Genomic DNA, 18,153 nt, shown 5'->3' with positions numbered 1-18,153 from the left:
GAAGCAAGACCTTTTTTTTTAATCCCTTAATTTTGAACAATTTTATATTTACAGAAAAGTTACAAAGAGTAAAGAGAGTTTCCATATCTCCCTTACCTGACTTCTCATGTTAACAACTTTCATAACCATAGTGCAGTTTTCAGAACCAAAGAATTGTCATTGGTGCAGTACTATTAATTAAACCAGTTTTCAACCACTCATCTCATTCTTTGCATCCAGTTGTCAATTCTCCTCTTTCTACCATCATGACTGTTCCTTGGTCTTTCTTTATCTTCCTATAAGCCTGACATTTTCATAATTACTTTGTCAAATGTCTCTTAATTTGGGTTTGTCAGATGTTTTCTTATAATTTGGACTGAGTTTTTGCAATCTTGGCAGGAACTGCAAAAATGGTGGTGTGTCCTTGGAGCATTGTTTCTTGGGGTTCCTGATACTGATTGGTCATATTAATGGCAATGTTGGTCTTGATCACTTGTTAGAGTGGCTTCTGCTGGATTTTTCTTGTACAGCTACCATAGAGCTCTCATTTTTTGTGTGTGTGTGTGCTTATTATAGTTTTTTTTCATGTTTTTTTTTAATCTTTATTGTTCAGATTATTACAGTTGTTCCTCTTTTTCCCCCCCAAAGCTCCCCTCCACCCGGTTCCTACTCCACCCTCTACCCTTACCCCCCCCCCCCCCACACTGTCCTCACCCATAGGTGTACCATTTTTGTCCAGTCTCTTCCCGCACCCCCACACCCCTTTCCCTCTGAGAATTGTCAGTCCATTCCCTTTCTATGCCCCTGATTTTATTATATTCACCAGTTTATTCTGTTCATCACATTTTTTATTCACTTGATTTTTAGATTCACTTGTTGATAGATATGTATTTGTTGTTTATAATTTTTATCTTTACCTTTTTCTTCTTCCTCCTCTTCTTAAAGAATACCTTTCAGCATTTCATATAATACTTGTTTGGTGGTGATGAACTCCTTTAGCTTTTTCTTATCTGTGAAGCTCTTTATCTGACCTTCAATTCTGAATGATAGCTTTGCTGGGTAAAGTAATCTTGGTTGTAGGTTCTTGCTATTCATCACTTTGAATATTTCTTGCCATTCCCTTCTGGCCTGCATAGTTTCTGTTGAGAAATCAGCTGACAATCGTATGGGTACTCCCTTGTAGGTAACTAACTGTTTTTCTCTTGCTGCTTTTAAGATTCTCTCTTTGTCTTTTGCTCTTGGCATTTGAATGATGAATGTGTCTTGGTGTGGTCCTCTTTGGATTCCTTTTGTTTGGGGTTCTCTGCACTTCCTGGACTTGGAAGTCTATTTCTTTCACCAGGTAGGGGAAGTTTTCTGTCATTATTTCTTCAAATAGGTTTTCAATATCTTACTCTCTCTCTTCTTCTGGCACCCCCATAATTCGGATGTTGGTACGCTTGAAGTTGTCCCAGAGGCTCCTTACACTATCTTCATGTTTTTGGATTCTTTTTTCTTTTTTCTTTTCCAGTTGGGTGTTTTTTACTTCTTCGTACTTCAAACCTTTGACTTGATTCTTGCAATCCTCTAGTCTGCTGTTGGATCTCTGTATAATATTCTTTATTTCAGTCAGTGTATGCTTAATTTCTAGTTGGTCCTTTTTCATATCCTCGAGGGTCTCACTAGACTTATTGAGGGTCTTACTAAATTTATCGGTGGTTTCTAGAAAATTCTTGAAAAACCTTATAACCGTGGTTTTGAACTCTATATCCAGTAGTTTGCTTCCCTCCATTTCTGTCATTTGTGACCTGTTTCTTTGTCTCCGCATTTTGGCTGCTTTCCTGTGTTGATAGAGTGCCTTTCTGTGCTAGCTGTCCTATAGGGCCCAGTGGCTCAGTCTCCCCAATTACCTGAGGTGGACACTCTTGGTGCACCCCTTTGTGGGCTGTGTGCACAGTCTTGTTGTAGTTAAGCCTTGATTGTAGTTGGTATCACTGGGAGGAATTGACCTCCAGGCCAATTGGCTGTGAGAATCAGCTGTGTCTACGGTGGGAGAACTTCTGTGCTGGAGACACCCTTATGGGGCAAGACTTGCTTCAGTGGGGCTTTGGTGCTCACTGAGTCTGCCTCCTGAGTATGTCCCTTATGGATCTGAGGAGTTACTGTAATCTGGATGGTCCCACTCTGACCACTGGGTACACTGGCACTTGGACCTCTAAGGAGGTGCTAATTTAGCCTCTGCCTGAGGCTACCCAGCAGGAGCTATGGAGAGATCTGCAGATTCCTCTTCTTTGTTTGGGATTTGGAGGTGCCCAGATGAGGCCCAGCTGTGAAGCAATGCAAGCGCTGTGGGGCCCTGGGCCTTCTTTTGGATATTCTGGGACTCTCTGACCCAGCTGCAGTTTGTTAGGTAATTTTAGATTGCAAAGGGCCAGGTCATTCATATGCAAAAGCCTCTGCGCACAGCTTGGGTGAGGCAGGGTCTCAGAGAATCAACAGGGCGGAGCAAACAGCTATGGCTGATCCTCAGTCCTGCCCTAAGATGTCCAGGGTCTCAGTGTCCCGCGGTAATCGCTGCAAGCACCTCTGAGAGAAAACCACCCTCAAGTTCCGCCGGCTGCCATACAGTCCAGTTTCTCCCCGTATGAGTCTGGGTCCCCAGAGACTTGCCCGGAACTGGAGTTCAGAGCCGTCGGGAGCTTGTGTCTCCCTCCTTATTGGAAAAGACAACCGAGTCCTCAGTTGCCAGCCCTTTCCCCATGCGCCTCTGTACCTCTGCACTTTACTTCTGCACCTCCTCTGAGTCTCAGTGTGCTTTTCTCTTTCCTTCTAGTTATAGAATTTCCACTCAGCCAGCCTTCCTGTGGTTCTGGATGATGTCCGTTTTGTCTTTTAGTTGTATTTTTGAAGTGGTTATGCGAGGCATTAATTTCAGGTGTTTACCTATGCCACCATCTTGGTTTCTCCTTCTAGAGCTCTCATTTTTATGAAGCTAGCAAGCTCAAAATTTTTTGTCTTCAGAGTCTCTGGATTTGCCAAGAAAACATTTTTTGATAGTTTAAGCTTCTTTGTAAAATGATGACACCTCATATCCCAGCAGTCCCTGCCTGGCCTGAAGTTTGATTCTTGTCAGGTGATTTTGCAGAGGAAGCGATGGTAGACCGGGCTCTGGGCTTAACATTTTGAAGTATTCAGATTCTATAGGTTAGTTTGGGTCTGAGAGTGGTGAAATTCAGATTTCTTTGCTCCTCTTTTCAGATGCTTTTCATCAGATCTTTAATTAAAAAAAAAAAAAGCAGAAGCCCTCACTCACACAGAAGCAGCTGTGAAAAGTGAAACTGTGAAGGGACCTCGGCAGCACCAGTGTGTCTCTAACCAGTGTTTCTCTGACTCTCCTTTCTGCTAAGTCAGCTCCACACACTAAACTTTGCTCTCTTCTCCCCAAGTGCCTCCATGCCCAGCGGTCCTGTGAGCAACCCTGGGAGCATCCCCACCACTGTGCCCGTGCAGATGCCGAAGCCCAGCAGGGTCCAGCAAGCCCTTGCAGGTAGGCATGCTGCTCTCGGGCTCTGGGGTCTGGAACAGACTGTGTTTGGCAAGACTTAGGGGCAGTGGGAGGAGATTGTGGGGTGAGGGTCATTACCCTCTGTGTTCTCATGGAAACCTAAATGGGCTCCTTTGAGGGGGCAGTGCCTCTTGTCAGTGATGGTGTACACCTGGTAAGTGAGCCTGGGGTACCCTTCCTTTCTCTCTTAGGAGGTGGGTACCCTGGTGTGGACCTTTCCCTATCTTTAAAATTCAAAAAGATTCTTTTTAATTTATTAATTTTTAGGGGGGTCGGGGACAGAGAGAGAGAGAAACATCAGTTTGTTGCTCCACCCATTTCTGTTTTTTTTGGTTGACTAGAGGCCTGGTGCATGAAATTTATGCACTGGGGGGTGGGGGTCCCTCATCCTGGCCTGCGCCCTCTCAGGGAATGTCCGACCAATGGCTTAGGCCCGGCAGTCGGACATCCTTAGCGCTGCTGTGGAGGCGAGAGAGGCTCCCGCCACGCCGCTGCGCTTGCCAGCCGTGAGCCTGGATTCTGGCTGAGTGGCACTCCCCCTGTGGGAGCGCACTGACCACCAGGGGACAGCTCCTGCATTGAGCGTCTGCCCTCTGGTGGCCAGTGTGCGTCATAGTGACTGGATGATTTGCATATTAGCCTTTTATTATATAGGATTCTTGTATGTGTCCTGACCAAGGACACTGCTCTAACCAACTAAGCTCCTGGGCCAGGTGCCATCTTTTAAATTTTCACATCATCTTGAATTATGTTTCAAGAATCACGTTCCTATCCTGAAATGCATTAGTCATTTCCTTAAAGGGACCTCTGGGAAAGTTCCAGAACTATTTTGGCTGGAGTGACATTATGAATAAGTGGCTTTTGTGTCTATCTAGATCTTTTGTTAACCATACATCTTGGAACTGTTTTTTAAGTTCTTTTTACAGATGTTATGGAGGCACTAAAAGTTATTTTTTACCTTATGAGAAATATAAAGTGCTCTAGAAAGGTAGACTCAATGTAGTGAACCTTCGTCATTTAAAGGTCAAAACAGGGGAATAAGATCAGCGGAGTGTGTGTGTTAGGTGAGTTGCTGTGATAACATGGGGAAGACAGTCCTGGAGGCAGGGAGACCCTTGTGGAGTCTGACTTCATGCCTCAGGTAAGCCAGCCAAGGCCCCAGTAGTGCCATGACAGTGGGATGGAGGTAAGAGCTCTGACTTGGTGATGGACCTGATTGTGAGAGAGAAAGGCTAGAACAAGGCCTGGTGTACAGCTGCTGATGGCAGTGCTGTAAGAAATTATTCGTGAGCATTCACTAGGAGCTTTGTATGTGTGTTGATTCACTTCATCCCAACCATAGCTCTGTGAGGTGGGAACTTTATTCCGATTTTACACTTGAGGAAACTGAGGCTCAGAGAATTCCAAAACTTCTCTAGATCAGCCAGCCTCTCCTTGGAGAGCGGGGATGCAGCTTCAAGCATTCTGTCCTCAGAATCTAGCCTTTCAGCTGTTACACTGTGCTGCTCCTGAGTCTGGTGGGAACATTGGGAGGGGAAGGGGGCAATGGCTGGTATAGATAGATGGAACTGGCCTAGAGGCAGTGGGAGTTTGGATGTGCAGCTCGGACAAGCAGTTCAGGGTGGCCTCTTCCCCCCATGGGTGGGACAATGGGAAGAAGAGCCCTTGAAGGAAATGGGAGGATCAATCAGGAAGGTAATAGGAGATGGGAGAGTGTGTCTGGGAAAGCCCCAGGAGGGGTGGCCTTGCCCTGCAGGCCCTCTGGCACCAGCTTCAGCTGTTCAGTCATTAACCCTCTGCTAGAACAGAGAACAGTGAGCAAGGTGGTGACTAGAAAGTTTCTGCCCAGTTTAGGTCTTCTTGTGACATCAGCTGCCATGGATGAATCAGACTTGTGTGGGTGCGTGTTCGCCTGCGTGCATGTGTGTGCGTGCATGTGCATGAGTGCATGTGTTTGGTGGCAGTCTTGTTGGAGAAAGGTTGTGGGTGAACAGTCTTGGCCTGCACGTTACATGGCTCCATTCCGCTCTCTAATCACTAAGGTTTTAACACACATGTTATAAGAACCTCCAGAAGTGGTCTGGGTATTGAGTAGCTCTAGTTCCCTTTCTTCTACTCTTAAGGCCGAGAACCATAGCATCTTTACTGTAGACATTCTTGCCACCTAACTATTTGGCCATAAGGCAGTTTTGCCATAAAAAAGATAAAATAACTGGTTGACATGTTTTGTTTTGGTTGGTTTGGTTTCTTTTTTGTTTAGTTGGTTTATTTCTCCATGAACAAAGTACTTAAATATAGTGGTGGTTAAAATAGCATTTCTTCCAGATGACGATGATTTGCCCCGAGAGATAGTTGGTTTCTTATTTTGGATCACACAACATTGGGTAGAGAAAGAGAGTTGAACCCACATTTCCCATAGGACAAAGACAAGTGCTCAGGTACAAGCCACAGAATAAAATCAGGTATTGGTGCAGTGCCTGATTTGATTCTGTGGCTTGTACCTGATGAACCTGCACACATTTTAAAGGTGTAGTCAAATGGCCCTGGCTGGTGCGCTCAGCGGTTAAAGCACTGGCCCACACACCAGTGTCACGGGCTCGATTCCTGGTGAAGGGCACGTACCTGAGTTACAGGTTCCCTCCCTGCCCTCTGGACAGGGCGCATGTGGGAGGCAATCAGTTGATGTATGTCTCTCACATCAATGTTTCTCTCTCTCCCCTCCTCCCTCCCTCTATCCCTCCCACTCTTTTTGAAAGAGCAATGGAAAGAATGACCTCAGATTAGGATTAACACACACACACACACACACACACAGGTCGTCAAATATTTTATATTTCACAATACATATTTTTAATGTTATTCCTTTTTAAAAAATATATATATTTTATTGATTTTTCACAGAGAGGAAGGGAGAGAGATAGAAAGTTAGAAACATCGATGAGAGAGAAACATCGATCAGCTGCCTCCTGCACATCTCCTACTGGGGATGTGCCCGCAACCAAGGTACATGCCCTTGACCGGAATCGAACCTGGGACCTTTCAGTCCACAGGCCGACGCTCTATCCACTGAGCCAAACTGGTTTCGGCAATGTTATTCCTTTTTAATGTCCCTCTTTTGTCATGATTTTGTGGCTCTCTGAGCTGTTACAGTTATTTGGTAAAATTGCCTAATGTCCAATTAGTTATGCAGTGAATATTTATGGCAAAAATGCTACAGTGAAAGTACCTGAAACTGTTCTCACTGTCCCCCCTTCCTTGACTCTAAGAGCAGTCCTGGAAGTAAGCGGGTATTTTAACCTTCACTTTCCTTATTGGGGAAACAGACCCCAAGGTTCAGGAATTTGGTCCCTGCTAGAAAAGAGTAGAGACTGGATTGGAGCCCATGGCCAGACGCCACCTACCCTGAGTGCAGCCTCTGGCTTATACCTGTTGTTGAGATTATTGTCTAGGGCACCGGGACCAGAGATCCCAGGCCAGCCCCCAAGAAGCAGGGTCTGGAGAGTGTTCTCTCAGCCTGGACTAGGTTTGTGGGTTTGGCAGTATGGATTCAGGCACGGCTGCAGTGAGCTGAGTACTTAGACACAGGGTTGTGCAGGTAGGTTTACAAACAAGTGGCCATACCGTTGGACTGTGCCCCTCTGCACTGGCGGAGGAGGTCCACAGAGGAGCCACCTCCAGGCCAGGCCAGGAGCGACAGCCTCAGATGACAGCTTCACTGGCTGTGGCATGGCTGGACCTCTCTTTTGGGGAGTGGGCGTTGCTGGGGCTTGGTTCCCATCCTGTGAGGGAGGAGGTGTATCTACATTTTATGCTGCTGCAACCTGCCCAGGACCAGTCATCCAGGGAGGAGAGGTGCTGGGCTTGAACCCTGATTGGTAAGGCCAGAGCCAGAGGAGGATAAGTTTAGACCTGAGCTGGTCACTGGACGAAGGCCGATCTTTGGTGCCAGAAAGGGGTGTTCACACATCTGCCTGTGTAAAGGCCTGAAATCTCGGGGGCTCTGACAGATCAGATGAACGGAGGAAAAGCTGTGGCTCTCTGAGCTGTTACAGTTATTTGGGGATGTTAGGACTTTGGGTGGCTGTCCTGAGCCCTTGCTGTTGGGGAAGATACGATGGTCCGTCTTGGTGTCCCCTGACCATTCTGTCCAGCACATGCTGCTTTCCCACTCTTCCACAAGAAGGCAGACCTCTGCAGGCTTCTAAGTGGAGAGCTGTGTCTGCACCTTGAATTCAAGAGAATGGGTCCGGCCTTGAGAGGGCAGGAGTGTTGTTCATGTGTGGCCTCTTGGGGATGGTGATGGTGGCCCCAGGGGTAGAGGCCACAGTGGCTGGCATGATGGATCCTAAGGCCCTCTGATTGCCTCTGGAGTGGGCAGCTCTGTCGGCCTTGGTAGGGGGGGAAGTAGGGCTCAGCAAGTCCAGGATCTCCACTTCCTCCCCCAGGCTGTGCCCAGCTCCCTAGCCAGATTCTGAGCATCCAGAATGCCACACTCAGGGAGGTACTTAAAGAGAAGCCCAGAGCTCCCCTCAGGAGGAGGTGCTTTGAGCTAGACTGAGGACCAGAGGGATTGGGGAAGTGGTGCTGTGGACGGCAGAATAGGCTGAGAGGGTGGCAGGAATAGCCACTCCAATAGGAGGTCATGCTGTGTTCCAGGAAGTGTTGGACCCTCAGGGAGTGCTCAGGGAGCAGTGTGGGATGAGGGTCAGTTAAGAGGCGGGTAGGGCCGGAGCCGGTTTGGCTCAGTGGATAGAGCGTCGGCCTGCGGACTGAAAGGTCCCAGGTTCGATTCCGGTCAAGGGCATGTACCTTGGTTGCGGACACATCCCCAGTAGGGGATGTGCAGGAGGCAGCTGATCAATGTTTCTCTCTCATTGATGTTTCTAACTTTCTATCTCTCTCTCTCTTCCTCTCTCTGAAAAAATCAATAAAATATATTAAAAAAAAAAAAAGAGGCGGGTAGGACAGGTGGAACACCTGGCTGAGGAGTGAGGCCTCCCCCTGCAGGCACCAGGAAGTATGACAAGAATGGACATCCATCTCAGCTGGGCTGCCTGCTATAGCTCCCTCCCCCTGTGGACATGCCCACCCAGGGCTGAAGGGCTATTTAAGCCTCAGCTGAGGTTACCAGAAGAGGAAGCCATGGCTTGGGACTTATGCTGCTCTAGAGGAGCAGTCACCTGGGCCATGGGGACACCTTCGCTGGGGAGTAGGCTCAGGGTCAGCTTTCCTGCTTGCCCACCCCAGCAATGGCACTGAAGCCACTTAGACCAGCGGTTGCCAACCTTTCGGACCTCACAGACTACCAATGATCCACGGACCACCGGTTGGCGACCGCTGACTGCAGTCCGGTTAGGGTACAGAAAGCATACAGTGCTCCCTGGAGGCAGTGACTGGGAGCTAAGGGGGTGTGCAGGGAGAACATGGGGAGGTTTGTGAGCTTGAGAGTCCCTCCATGTTTCCGTAGCTTGGCTGCACCCTTCCATGTTGCCCTTCTGCTCTTTCTCCGTGCCTGGCATGGGGAGACGCCACCTGGAACTGCTCAGGAGGCTTCCTAGGGTGGCACTGTGCCCTACGTCCTCCTGAAGCAAACGGCCTCACTCCTGCATGCTCTGGGTGCAAGCTGATCAGTTCCTTGGATAGACACCTGTGGAACTTGGGGCCAGGACTCCAGTGAGCCAGGCATCTCACTGGCTTGCCTGGAGCTTTGCCCTGCCAGCCTGGATAGGTCCTGGCAGCCTCGAGCCTCCAGATTCTCCAGGGAGACCAGTGGGTCCTGATGGCCGTTCACAGTGCTGCCTGGACCCAGCTGGGGTTTGTGGACATCACGCACCAATCGACTCCTAATGTTTCTCCCCTCTGCATGTCTGATCTCGTACCCCGTGTAGGCATGACGAGTATTCTGATGTCAGCCATCGGACTCCCTGTGTGTCTTAGCCGCGCACCCCAGCCTGCCAGTCCTCCCGCCTCCTGTCTGGCCTCTAAAAGTCACAGCTCAGTTAAGAGATTGAGGAAAATGTCCATGAAAGGTAGTTTCTGCTCACAAATACTCTCTGGCCTCTGCTCAGCCGCCTCCAAGTCTTGCTGCCTCTGACTTCGCATCAGTCCCTCTTCTCTGACTCCCATGGCCCTTCTCCGCTTCCTTCACCTGCTGGGACGTGGGCTCCGAGCCCTAATCCCTGCCGTCCCAGAGTTCAGATCCTGTCTCCCTGGCACAGATGGCAAGTGGCCTGTTTTTATGGACTGTGACTTTGTAAACACAGGTGTGGGGTGAGGCCTGCTCCAGGATGAGGGATAACTGTCCCTTCCCTGGGGCCAGTGTGTGTTTCAGGAAAGGCCCCCAGACCTGTCTGGCCCCCCGGGTGGGTCTACTTCACAGGGGTCCCCATGACCACTGCCCTGCCCATCACCCTGCTGGGGAAGAAGTGGTTTCAGAACCACTGTGAGTTTTAACAAGATTTGGGTGAGAAGTTCTAAACCTGTCATTTCTAAAGCTGTTTGTGGCTCCAGCTCCATCATGGGGCCAAGGGAGCATGGACTGCTGAGAGCCAGTGACCTTTGGGATGATGTGAGCAGGGAGCACAGCCCTGGCTCAGCCAGTCCTGGGTTTTGTCTTGGTTCCAGCACTCACCAGCTTTGTGATCTCACACAAGTGTCTCCTCCATTCATGAGCCGATGCCTCCTACTTAGCGGATTGGTTGTGGGAGGAGTAGACAGTATACACAGGAAGCACCTGGAACATAGTGGGGTGGCTGCTCTGATCATGTCCACCGCCTGTCTAACAGGCACCCCTAGGACAGATGAAAGGCCCAGGGAGGGGGCAGGGCTTTACCTACCCAGCCCCACCCCACTCTTCCCCCTTACCCCCAGCAGTCCACAAAGGCTCAGTTCCTGACTCCAGTCCAGTTCTTCCTCTCCTTGGAGGTGGAGACAGACAGGTCTGTGGGCAGGACAGGCCAGCAGCTTTCCGAGGCACTCAGGTTTGCCTGAAAGAACACTTAGGCTCTTAGCAGACCTGGCCTTCTTGGGCTCAGGTGTCCCTTTCATGGGGTTGGCTGGCTCCCTTGGAGAAATGTGGCTCGTGGAAAGCTACCTTCAGTTAGAGAGGCTGCCTGGGCCAGCGTGGGTAGGTGGGGGATGGGAGGCTGAGCTGCGCCTCACCAGAAGTGGGCCAGTGACTGGTCCTGGTGGTTGGGCTCCTAAGCTCATCTGGAGACTGGCCTGTAGCCACCAGGTTTTTCTGCGAGGCTCCTCCCACAAATCTGAATAGTCTCCGATTCCAGACAGCCACCCAGTGTTGGTGGTCATTGTGCTTTTTGGCCTGGCTTTCTCACCAGAGTCAGGTCCTCGAAGTTTGTGAGTGTCTGTGCATGTATGGGTATGTATGGGAGGAGAGGGGGCTTATTGGTATGTGTGTGTGGGGGCGTGTAGAGTATGGTATTCTTTTGCCTGCAGCTGCCTTTCAGGTAATAACAGCTAATGCCTTTGTAGTTGTCAGCTTTGGTCGGTATTAGGTCCACTTTTTAGATGAGGTAACTGAGACTCAGGTAGCATGATTTGGTCCCACCACAAGAGCCAGACATTGCCTGACCCCAGCCTATCTGCTCCCTTCACAACTGTCACCTGGCCTCTGGTCTAGAGGGAGCTCAGCGTTTGAAGCCTTAGGCCTGTAAGTCTTTGCAGCCACAAACTGATGGCCATGAGCTTGGGTTCAAGCCACAGCCCTTTGGTGTTGGAGGCTAGGATCTCCCCAGTGACCTTGAGGCAGGATGAGGAGCCCTGCAGGACGGTGTTCCCAAGTTGCCCTGGTCTCCCTGGCCCCTCCTCTCTGCTCTCGCACAGGCTTTGCTACTGTTCTCTCTGGTTCTGCCGCTGTCTGTCTGGACAAGCCCCCCTGGCTGTATGGATTCCCTCCTGTCCTTGGGTGAGGCCTGTTGGTACGGGGTCAGTGGTGCAGGGCTCCCCTCCCAGCCTCTTGCACATGTGCACAGAGGAATGGGAGGTTTTGAGAGGAGCGGGCAGCCAGGACACCCTTCCTGCTGCATATCTTGGCTGCTTCCCAGATCACTCGCCTTAGGAACCAAGTAGGTGTGTCACTAAGATTCCACAGTCCGGGGACAGACTCGAGAAGACTTGGCAGCTTATTGTGACAGTGTCAGTGTGGCCGTCGTCTGCAGTCAGCGTGCACACAGACGCTCACATGGGGTAGGCACCCACTACACACTAGCCTCATAAAACTTCTCTTACCGTGACTTTATTACAAGAATAATGAAACTGGAGTGAAATAACACTGCCAGCACACGCTCCAGAATAATTTGTTCTAAAAACTGCTGTTTGACTTTTCCACATGTCCTCCAAGGAGCCTGGGTCTGGTTTCCTGACCGAATGTGCACAGGGACCTGAGGGCTGTGACCAGCTGCTGTCTCTGCTCCTCTTCCTCTGCCTCCGGGGCTCCTGGGCTGGGCTCCCAGTGCGTGGGCCTGGATAGGGCTCAGCCAAGCAGAGTGTTGTGCGCCTGACTCCAGGTCTCCCTCTTGCATGCTCATGTTCCTCTCAGCCCTCCTGACCCCTCCTGGCAGCTTGGACTTCTCCCTTGTCCTCCTTTCTCTGTGGTTTCAGCATCTCCAGTTCTTACTCCTTGGGACACAGCTGATGTTCTCTTCTCTTCTAGGAGGGACTCCAAAGCCAGAGCCCGAGCAGGTGGTAAGAAACTATACTGAAGAGCTGAAAACAGCCCCAGATGAGGTAGGTGCCAGGAGCCAGGCTGCTTGTCGTTTTGTTTGGATACAAGGGGCAGCTCCAGACAAGAAGGCTGCCAACCTGGTCTGTGCTAGAAGGGCACCTCCGATGCCTGCACCATGCCCTGGGCACTTGGGGTTAATCTCCCAGCCTCCCTGTGAGGCAGGCCTTACCAAGATGAGGCGGCTGTAGCTTTTGAAACTTAGATTTCAATCTTAGCTTTGTCACAAACAAGTGTGATCCTGAGCAAAGCTCCTCGCTTGCTGTACCGGGCTCTGTGTAGTCCTGTGCCATCCTGGGGGTTGAGAGTCCTGGAGACAAGGAATGGGAGAGCCTGCCCCACTCCCCAAGGGCTGACGCTGGTGTACAAGGGAAGTGGCCTTGTCCAGATAGCAGTCCTACCCCTTGGCTGTGGGAGAGCAGGTCAGGGTTCCTTTAATTAACAGGGCCTGCCAGACCCTGTGAAAGCGTCAGTAGGACCCGAACCTCTCTCTCTGCTGAGCTACATTGAGGGGCCATGAGTGCCACTTGTCTCTGATTTGATGGAGAGTCCTGAGAATCTGGAGGAGATGGGCTAAATGTCAGTCCTTCCCGTACAGAACCGAGGACTCTTCACTGGCCTGTTTCTCCTGCAAGTTGAGTACGTGAGAAACATACGGTCGGTAAAGGTTTAGACAGAAGCCTGAAAGGCATCCTTGTGTCCCCCATCCTCCCTCCAGTCCTCTCTGTTCCCACTTCACAGCACTAATTTTTCTTTCTTTTTGCCTTTGTGCTAAAAACCTGCTGAAAACCCCTCCATGAGGCCTGATATATAAGACAAAGCCCCGACTCCTGAGCATGATCAGAAGTTTCTAGGATCTGATCCTCACCTGTCTTGTCTCATCTACACCTTGTTCACCCTGCCCCCTACAGGTGCTACCACCCCTCCCAGACTGTACGCTGGTTCATGCCTCAGATCATTCTCTCCCCTGTAGCCGGAACGTCCATTCCCACTCCTACCCATCCAACAAGTTCCCCTTTTCCTTGTAAACCCAGCTTGGAGGGCCTCTCCTATTTTCTTCTCTATCTGGCTGTTCCTGCTGCTGTGTTGGCCTCTGCTTCTGTTCCTGCACTGGCCCCTGGCTCAGTGCTGCCTATCCTTTCTCCTACTATGGTAAGCCCCTGAGGGCACAGATCCCAGTGACTCATCTGTTCCCAGCCTCTTGGAACAAATGACTGTTGAATTGACTTTGACTGTAACTCTGGCAGGTCAGCAGATGAAGGCCTTTTCCTACAAGTCTCGCCTCTGGGTGCAGTGTCTCTTTTGGCAAACGTTCCCTGTGTTGGTCCCCCTCCAGGACTGCATCATCTGTATGGAGAAACTGTCCATGGTGTCTGGGTACAGTGACGTGACCAACAGCACGACCATTGGACCAGTGGCTGTGGGCCGCCTCACCAAGTGTAGCCATGCCTTCCATCTGCTCTGCCTGCTGGCCATGTACTGCAATGGAAATAAGGTGCTACATGCTGACCCAGGGTGGGGGCCAGGGGTGACCTGTCCCGGTCATCCTGCATCTGAGCGGGTGACTGTAGCTGCCTTGTGAAGGACCTGGGGTGTGCTCAGAGGCAGCCCCTTCCCTGCAACAGGATGGGGTTGGGGGCTGGGGGTGGCAGGTGATGTCTGGCTGCTCTTCCTTCAGTGGCGTTTAGCCAGAATGGACAGAGGTTGGGAGGACGGAGAGAACTGAGACATGTGGCAGACCTTCAGGCGTGGCCTGGCCTTTCTCCACAGTATCCCTGTGCATCCTGTACCAGTAGGGTGCCAGCACCAACAGCTGATCAGTCACAGGGTTTCTTGCTTGACTTGAAATGTGAATAGACTGTGGGGACTTTTGTTCATCAACCTGATTTTTCTCCCTGATGCCAGTCTCCTTTAATGAAAATTATATAACGAGTTTCTGGTACAAAACTTGCCTTTCTAAGGAAGCTGTTGGAATCAAGTTTCTGTGTGAGGAGGCTGCCTGGGAGTTGGGCCACCTGCCCAGACCCGATGTGTGATACCAGCCGACCTGCCCCCCTGCAGGCCTCCTTCCCATCTAGATGGTGGGTGGCTGTGCCTAGGTGCTCCCTCGGGGCCTCCAGCTCAGTGTGTGGCGTTCTGCCTTGTCTCAGGATGGAAGTTTACAGTGTCCTTCCTGCAAAACCATCTATGGAGAGAAAACTGGGACCCAGCCTCGGGGGAAGATGGAGGTGTTCAGCTTCCAGGTATCCCTCCCTGGCCACGAGGACTGCGGGACAATACTCATAGTTTACAACATTCCTCATGGCATTCAGGTAAGGGCCTGGCAAAGAGGAGCCTCCTGGGATCTGCCTGGAATCAGCCCTGTCCCAGCAGTCTGTCCCCTGTCACTGTGGGGATGTCCGGGTTGCCAAGTTCAGGCCTCCAGGAACCAGGAGGCACTAGTGCAGGGGGTTACAGCAAGCTCTTAGGAAGCAAAAATGGCCCTCAGCTCTTTCCTGAGATAGGGAAGGCTTCCTGGAGGCAGAGACGTCTTAGCTGGATCTGTACTTGGCAGAAGGTCAAGTGTATAAGCAGGAAGAACACTTGTGTTGAGGGGCAGGACCCTCTTGGGGCCACAGGACAGGACGGGGGAGGTGCCAGCAGTGAAGACTGATGGAGAGACCGGCTCAGTAGCCAGATGAGGCTGGGTTGGGAGTGGCAGGGCTGAGTCTCGATGTCAGAAACAAGACAAAGATCCTAGCAGAAGGCCGCAGGGTCCCAGTGGAGACCCAGATAGGAGCACTGGCCCCTCAGGCCTCCTTCCGTGGGCCAGGGTTGATCTCAGAGCCTGGGGCAGTTTGGAAAGATGCAGGGCAGTGGGGACCAGGAGACCGAGGGGGCCCATCCCTCTATTTTATTTAATCATGTGCTCTTCCCTGGTTGCCTTCTACTTCTTCTCTTTGGCTGAGAGTGAAATTTTAAAGCATTCTAGACAGGGTTGGAACCATAGGGCCAGAGGGAAACTTGTTGCCATACGCGACGCGTCACTGTGTGTCAGAGGACAGGAGCAAGGGCTGTGCAGACCACACTCCTGTGCAGACCACGGCCACTGTCTCAGGGCCCTGCTCCAGCCACCTCTAAAGTGAAGACTGGAGGGGCCTCTGTGCTGGAGTGAGGGTGTCCTGAAGGCTGGCAGACGCGCTGTCCAGTCCAGAGAGCCCCGTGCCTGGAGGGTTGCCGAAGGAAGTAGGAGCCTCCGTCCAGCCTCTGAGGGGTTCTGTTCTCATCAGGGAAATAGAAGAAGTTAGGAGTGTCTGGTGCCAGGCGGAGTAGGATGCATTCAGGGAGGGCAGCCATGTTCACGTTGGGTCTTCTAGGGGCAAGATTTGAGAGAGGCGGCCATTTATTTGGCCGCTTGAGCTAAGGAACAGCCCCAGCCAGGAGGGTAAAGGGGCGAGGCTGGGCCTTGCATGTTTTGTGCAGCTCTAGTGGGTGAGCCGCTCTCAGAGCAGCCCCACTTCCTTGTCTGTGTTCCTCCTGCAGGGCCCTGAGCACCCCAACCCCGGGAAGCCGTTTACTGCCAGAGGGTTTCCCCGCCAGTGCTACCTTCCCGACAATGCCCAGGGCCGCAAGGTAAAGCCCCATGCCGCTCTTGGGAAGGGCTGCCTGCTGGCAGGCCTGTGCCAAGTGCTGGTCCAGTGCAAGGCCACTCCCTTCCCAGGAACCCTGCTGTGGGCTGGGCATCCTCAAGGTGCCGGGAGTACCGGGTCATACTTTCCTGGGGCGTGGGGAGGAGAGACTGTCTTCGAGCAGCCTAGTGGGCCAGGCTGTGCCTCTGCACTGATACCCGAGGTAGGACTTCCTTGCCTGTGGGAGACAGAACAGCTAGTGTGACAGCTTTGAGATGGGAACAGGCTGGGCAGATGTGAGGAGCCTGAAGGAGGACCAAGTGGGTGAGGGGGAGTGAGGTGCACAAGGAGCGAAGGTGGTTGCTGGCCTGTGGGACTGGGGCTCTAAGCACTGCATGATGCCATGAGGTGAGGGTGTCAGAAGAGCTGTAAAAGCTACAGATTTTAGGTTTGAGAAAGCTCTCTCTGCTGCTGTGAGAGGATGGACTCCAGGTGGCTGAACGTGGAGAGCAGCAGGAACGGGAGAGAGCAGGGAGCCTGGACTCGATGAGGAGGGACAGAAGGAAGCTCATCCAGGATGTACTTGGAAGTAGAGACTAATCAGGTGTCAGGGGCTGAGTAAATGGCAGCACTGTCCGAGGTGGGAGGGCCAAGACTTGAGTCATGGAAGTGCTCAGTGTGAGGTCCATTGGGCTGTCAGAACAGCAGTTGGCATTCCAGAGGGGTCAGGGTTAGCGCTAAAAACTGGGGACCCCCACAGATGGGATTTCATCTGGGACTGTGGATGACACCACTTAAGGTGGCAACAGAACAGAATGGAGAGGAGAAAGGGCCCAGCTCCCAGGGACCCTGCTGGCGGTTAATGGCACATGTTGAATGAACCAAGGTCCTAGCAGGCAGCACCGACACAGCCCACAGCTGACATTGGGTGGCTGGTGCTGCTGACCTCATCCTTACTACTGGGGCAAATTAGGGGAGGGCAGTGGGTGCTCCCACCTGTCTCCTGGCAAACTCTTCCCCAGGGTGGAAAAACCTGTGAAGGCCAGCGCTTATTCACCCTTCCTTCCCCCTCACTTCCTCTTCCTTCTCTTCCTCCTCCTCCTGGGGCAGGTCCTGGAGCTGCTGAAGGTGGCCTGGAAGAGGCGACTGATCTTCACGGTGGGGACGTCCAGCACCACAGGCGAGACGGACACGGTGGTGTGGAACGAGATCCATCACAAGACAGAGATGGACCGCAACGTGACGGGCCATGGCTACCCTGACCCCAACTACCTGCAGAATGTGCTGGCTGAGCTGGCTGCCCAGGGAGTGACCGAGGACTGCCTGGAGCAGCAGTGACCACCAGCTGGCAGCCAGCCGCCCATCCCCACTGCCGGCTGGGCTGCTCTTGAGATGGACCGGCAGGAAGGTGCTTTCCGCAGGAGCTGACATGTTTATCGGGGGTGGGCATTTTCCACCGAAGCTGGGGCCTCTCCTGTTTGCCTTTCCTCCTTCCTCTTCCCCTCCAGGCCTGGATTTGCATGGGAATCCACAAGCCTGGGGAGTTGTACTTGTGGGGGCTTAAGATGCAGCTACCTCAGTGCTGGGGGCCTGGCATGGGCTGAGGAGAGACTGCCCCACCCCTAGCCAGGGGCAGGCATGGGTCTGGGTCAGCTTCTCATACCTCAGATGTTCTGTTTGCAATAAATGTCCAATAGCCAAAGTCAGCAGGCCCTAGTGTGTTTGTCAGTGGAGACGATGTGTGTGTATAGGTGTGCACTCGTGCATGTGCGTACGAGATGTATGAAGGCCCACGCACAGGTGTCCTGCTGGAAAGGACCTTATGGGCTGCCCATGCAGCTCCCATTTCCTAAATGAAGGAACAGGCTGCAGTGAGCCAGAGAGCCCATGCACTGTCCTGTGCTGCTTCCCATCCCCCACTCTGGTCCTTGCACTGTGGAGTCCAGCAACTCTGAGCCCACCATCCTGTTACCTCCCCAAGTTCTGGGGAGCACTGCTCATAGGAGGCAGGTGCTGCTGCCTCCATTTTACAGATGGTGAAACTGAGGTTCAAGGATATAGTGACTGGCCCAAGGTCCCAGCTAGTGGTAGAGCCAGAGCTGGAATCCGGGACAGGATTGGTCTGATATCATCCTCAAAGTCATAATCCTTCTGAACCCTCTCAGAAAGAGGATCAAATACTCTCAGACTCGCTGTCTGCCGGGGGTGGGGTGGGGTGGAGTGCTTGTGGCCTGAGCCTGGAGGCACACACAGCCGCACTTGGGCCAGGGCCAATTTTGCCT

The 18,153-nt window shown here is 51.9% G+C and overlaps 1 protein-coding gene across 4 annotated transcripts in view; it reads left to right on the top strand.

Annotated features, from left to right (window-relative positions):
- DTX2 (deltex E3 ubiquitin ligase 2) overlaps window positions 1-17,573 on the top strand; it is a 38,208-nt gene extending 20,635 nt beyond the window's left edge. For 2 of the 4 annotated variants that reach the window (XM_070412748.1, XM_070412747.1), the window contains exons 4-10: window positions 3,405-3,505; window positions 9,412-9,552; window positions 12,195-12,268; window positions 13,600-13,758; window positions 14,414-14,575; window positions 15,786-15,875; window positions 16,982-17,573. In XM_070412748.1, the coding sequence (XP_070268849.1) occupies window positions 3,405-3,505; window positions 9,412-9,552; window positions 12,195-12,268; window positions 13,600-13,758; window positions 14,414-14,575; window positions 15,786-15,875; window positions 16,982-17,209 (955 nt within the window). In that variant the 3' untranslated portion in view covers window positions 17,210-17,573. The remainder of the gene's footprint in view (window positions 1-3,404; window positions 3,506-9,411; window positions 9,553-12,194; window positions 12,269-13,599; window positions 13,759-14,413; window positions 14,576-15,785; window positions 15,876-16,981) is intronic. The other 2 variants (XM_070412750.1, XM_070412749.1) reach the window with 2 other exon arrangements.
- The last annotated feature ends 580 nt before the right edge of the window (window positions 17,574-18,153 follow it).

The sequence above is a fragment of the Myotis yumanensis genome, unplaced genomic scaffold, assembly GCF_028538775.1.
Source record: "Myotis yumanensis isolate MYYU_CA2020_CCGP unplaced genomic scaffold, mMyoYum1.0.hap1 SCAF_4, whole genome shotgun sequence".
NCBI classification, from domain to species: Eukaryota; Metazoa; Chordata; class Mammalia; order Chiroptera; family Vespertilionidae; genus Myotis; species Myotis yumanensis.
The sequence above is the reverse complement of the archived record's forward strand: the minus strand, read 5'-3'. Positions and strand labels throughout refer to the sequence as shown.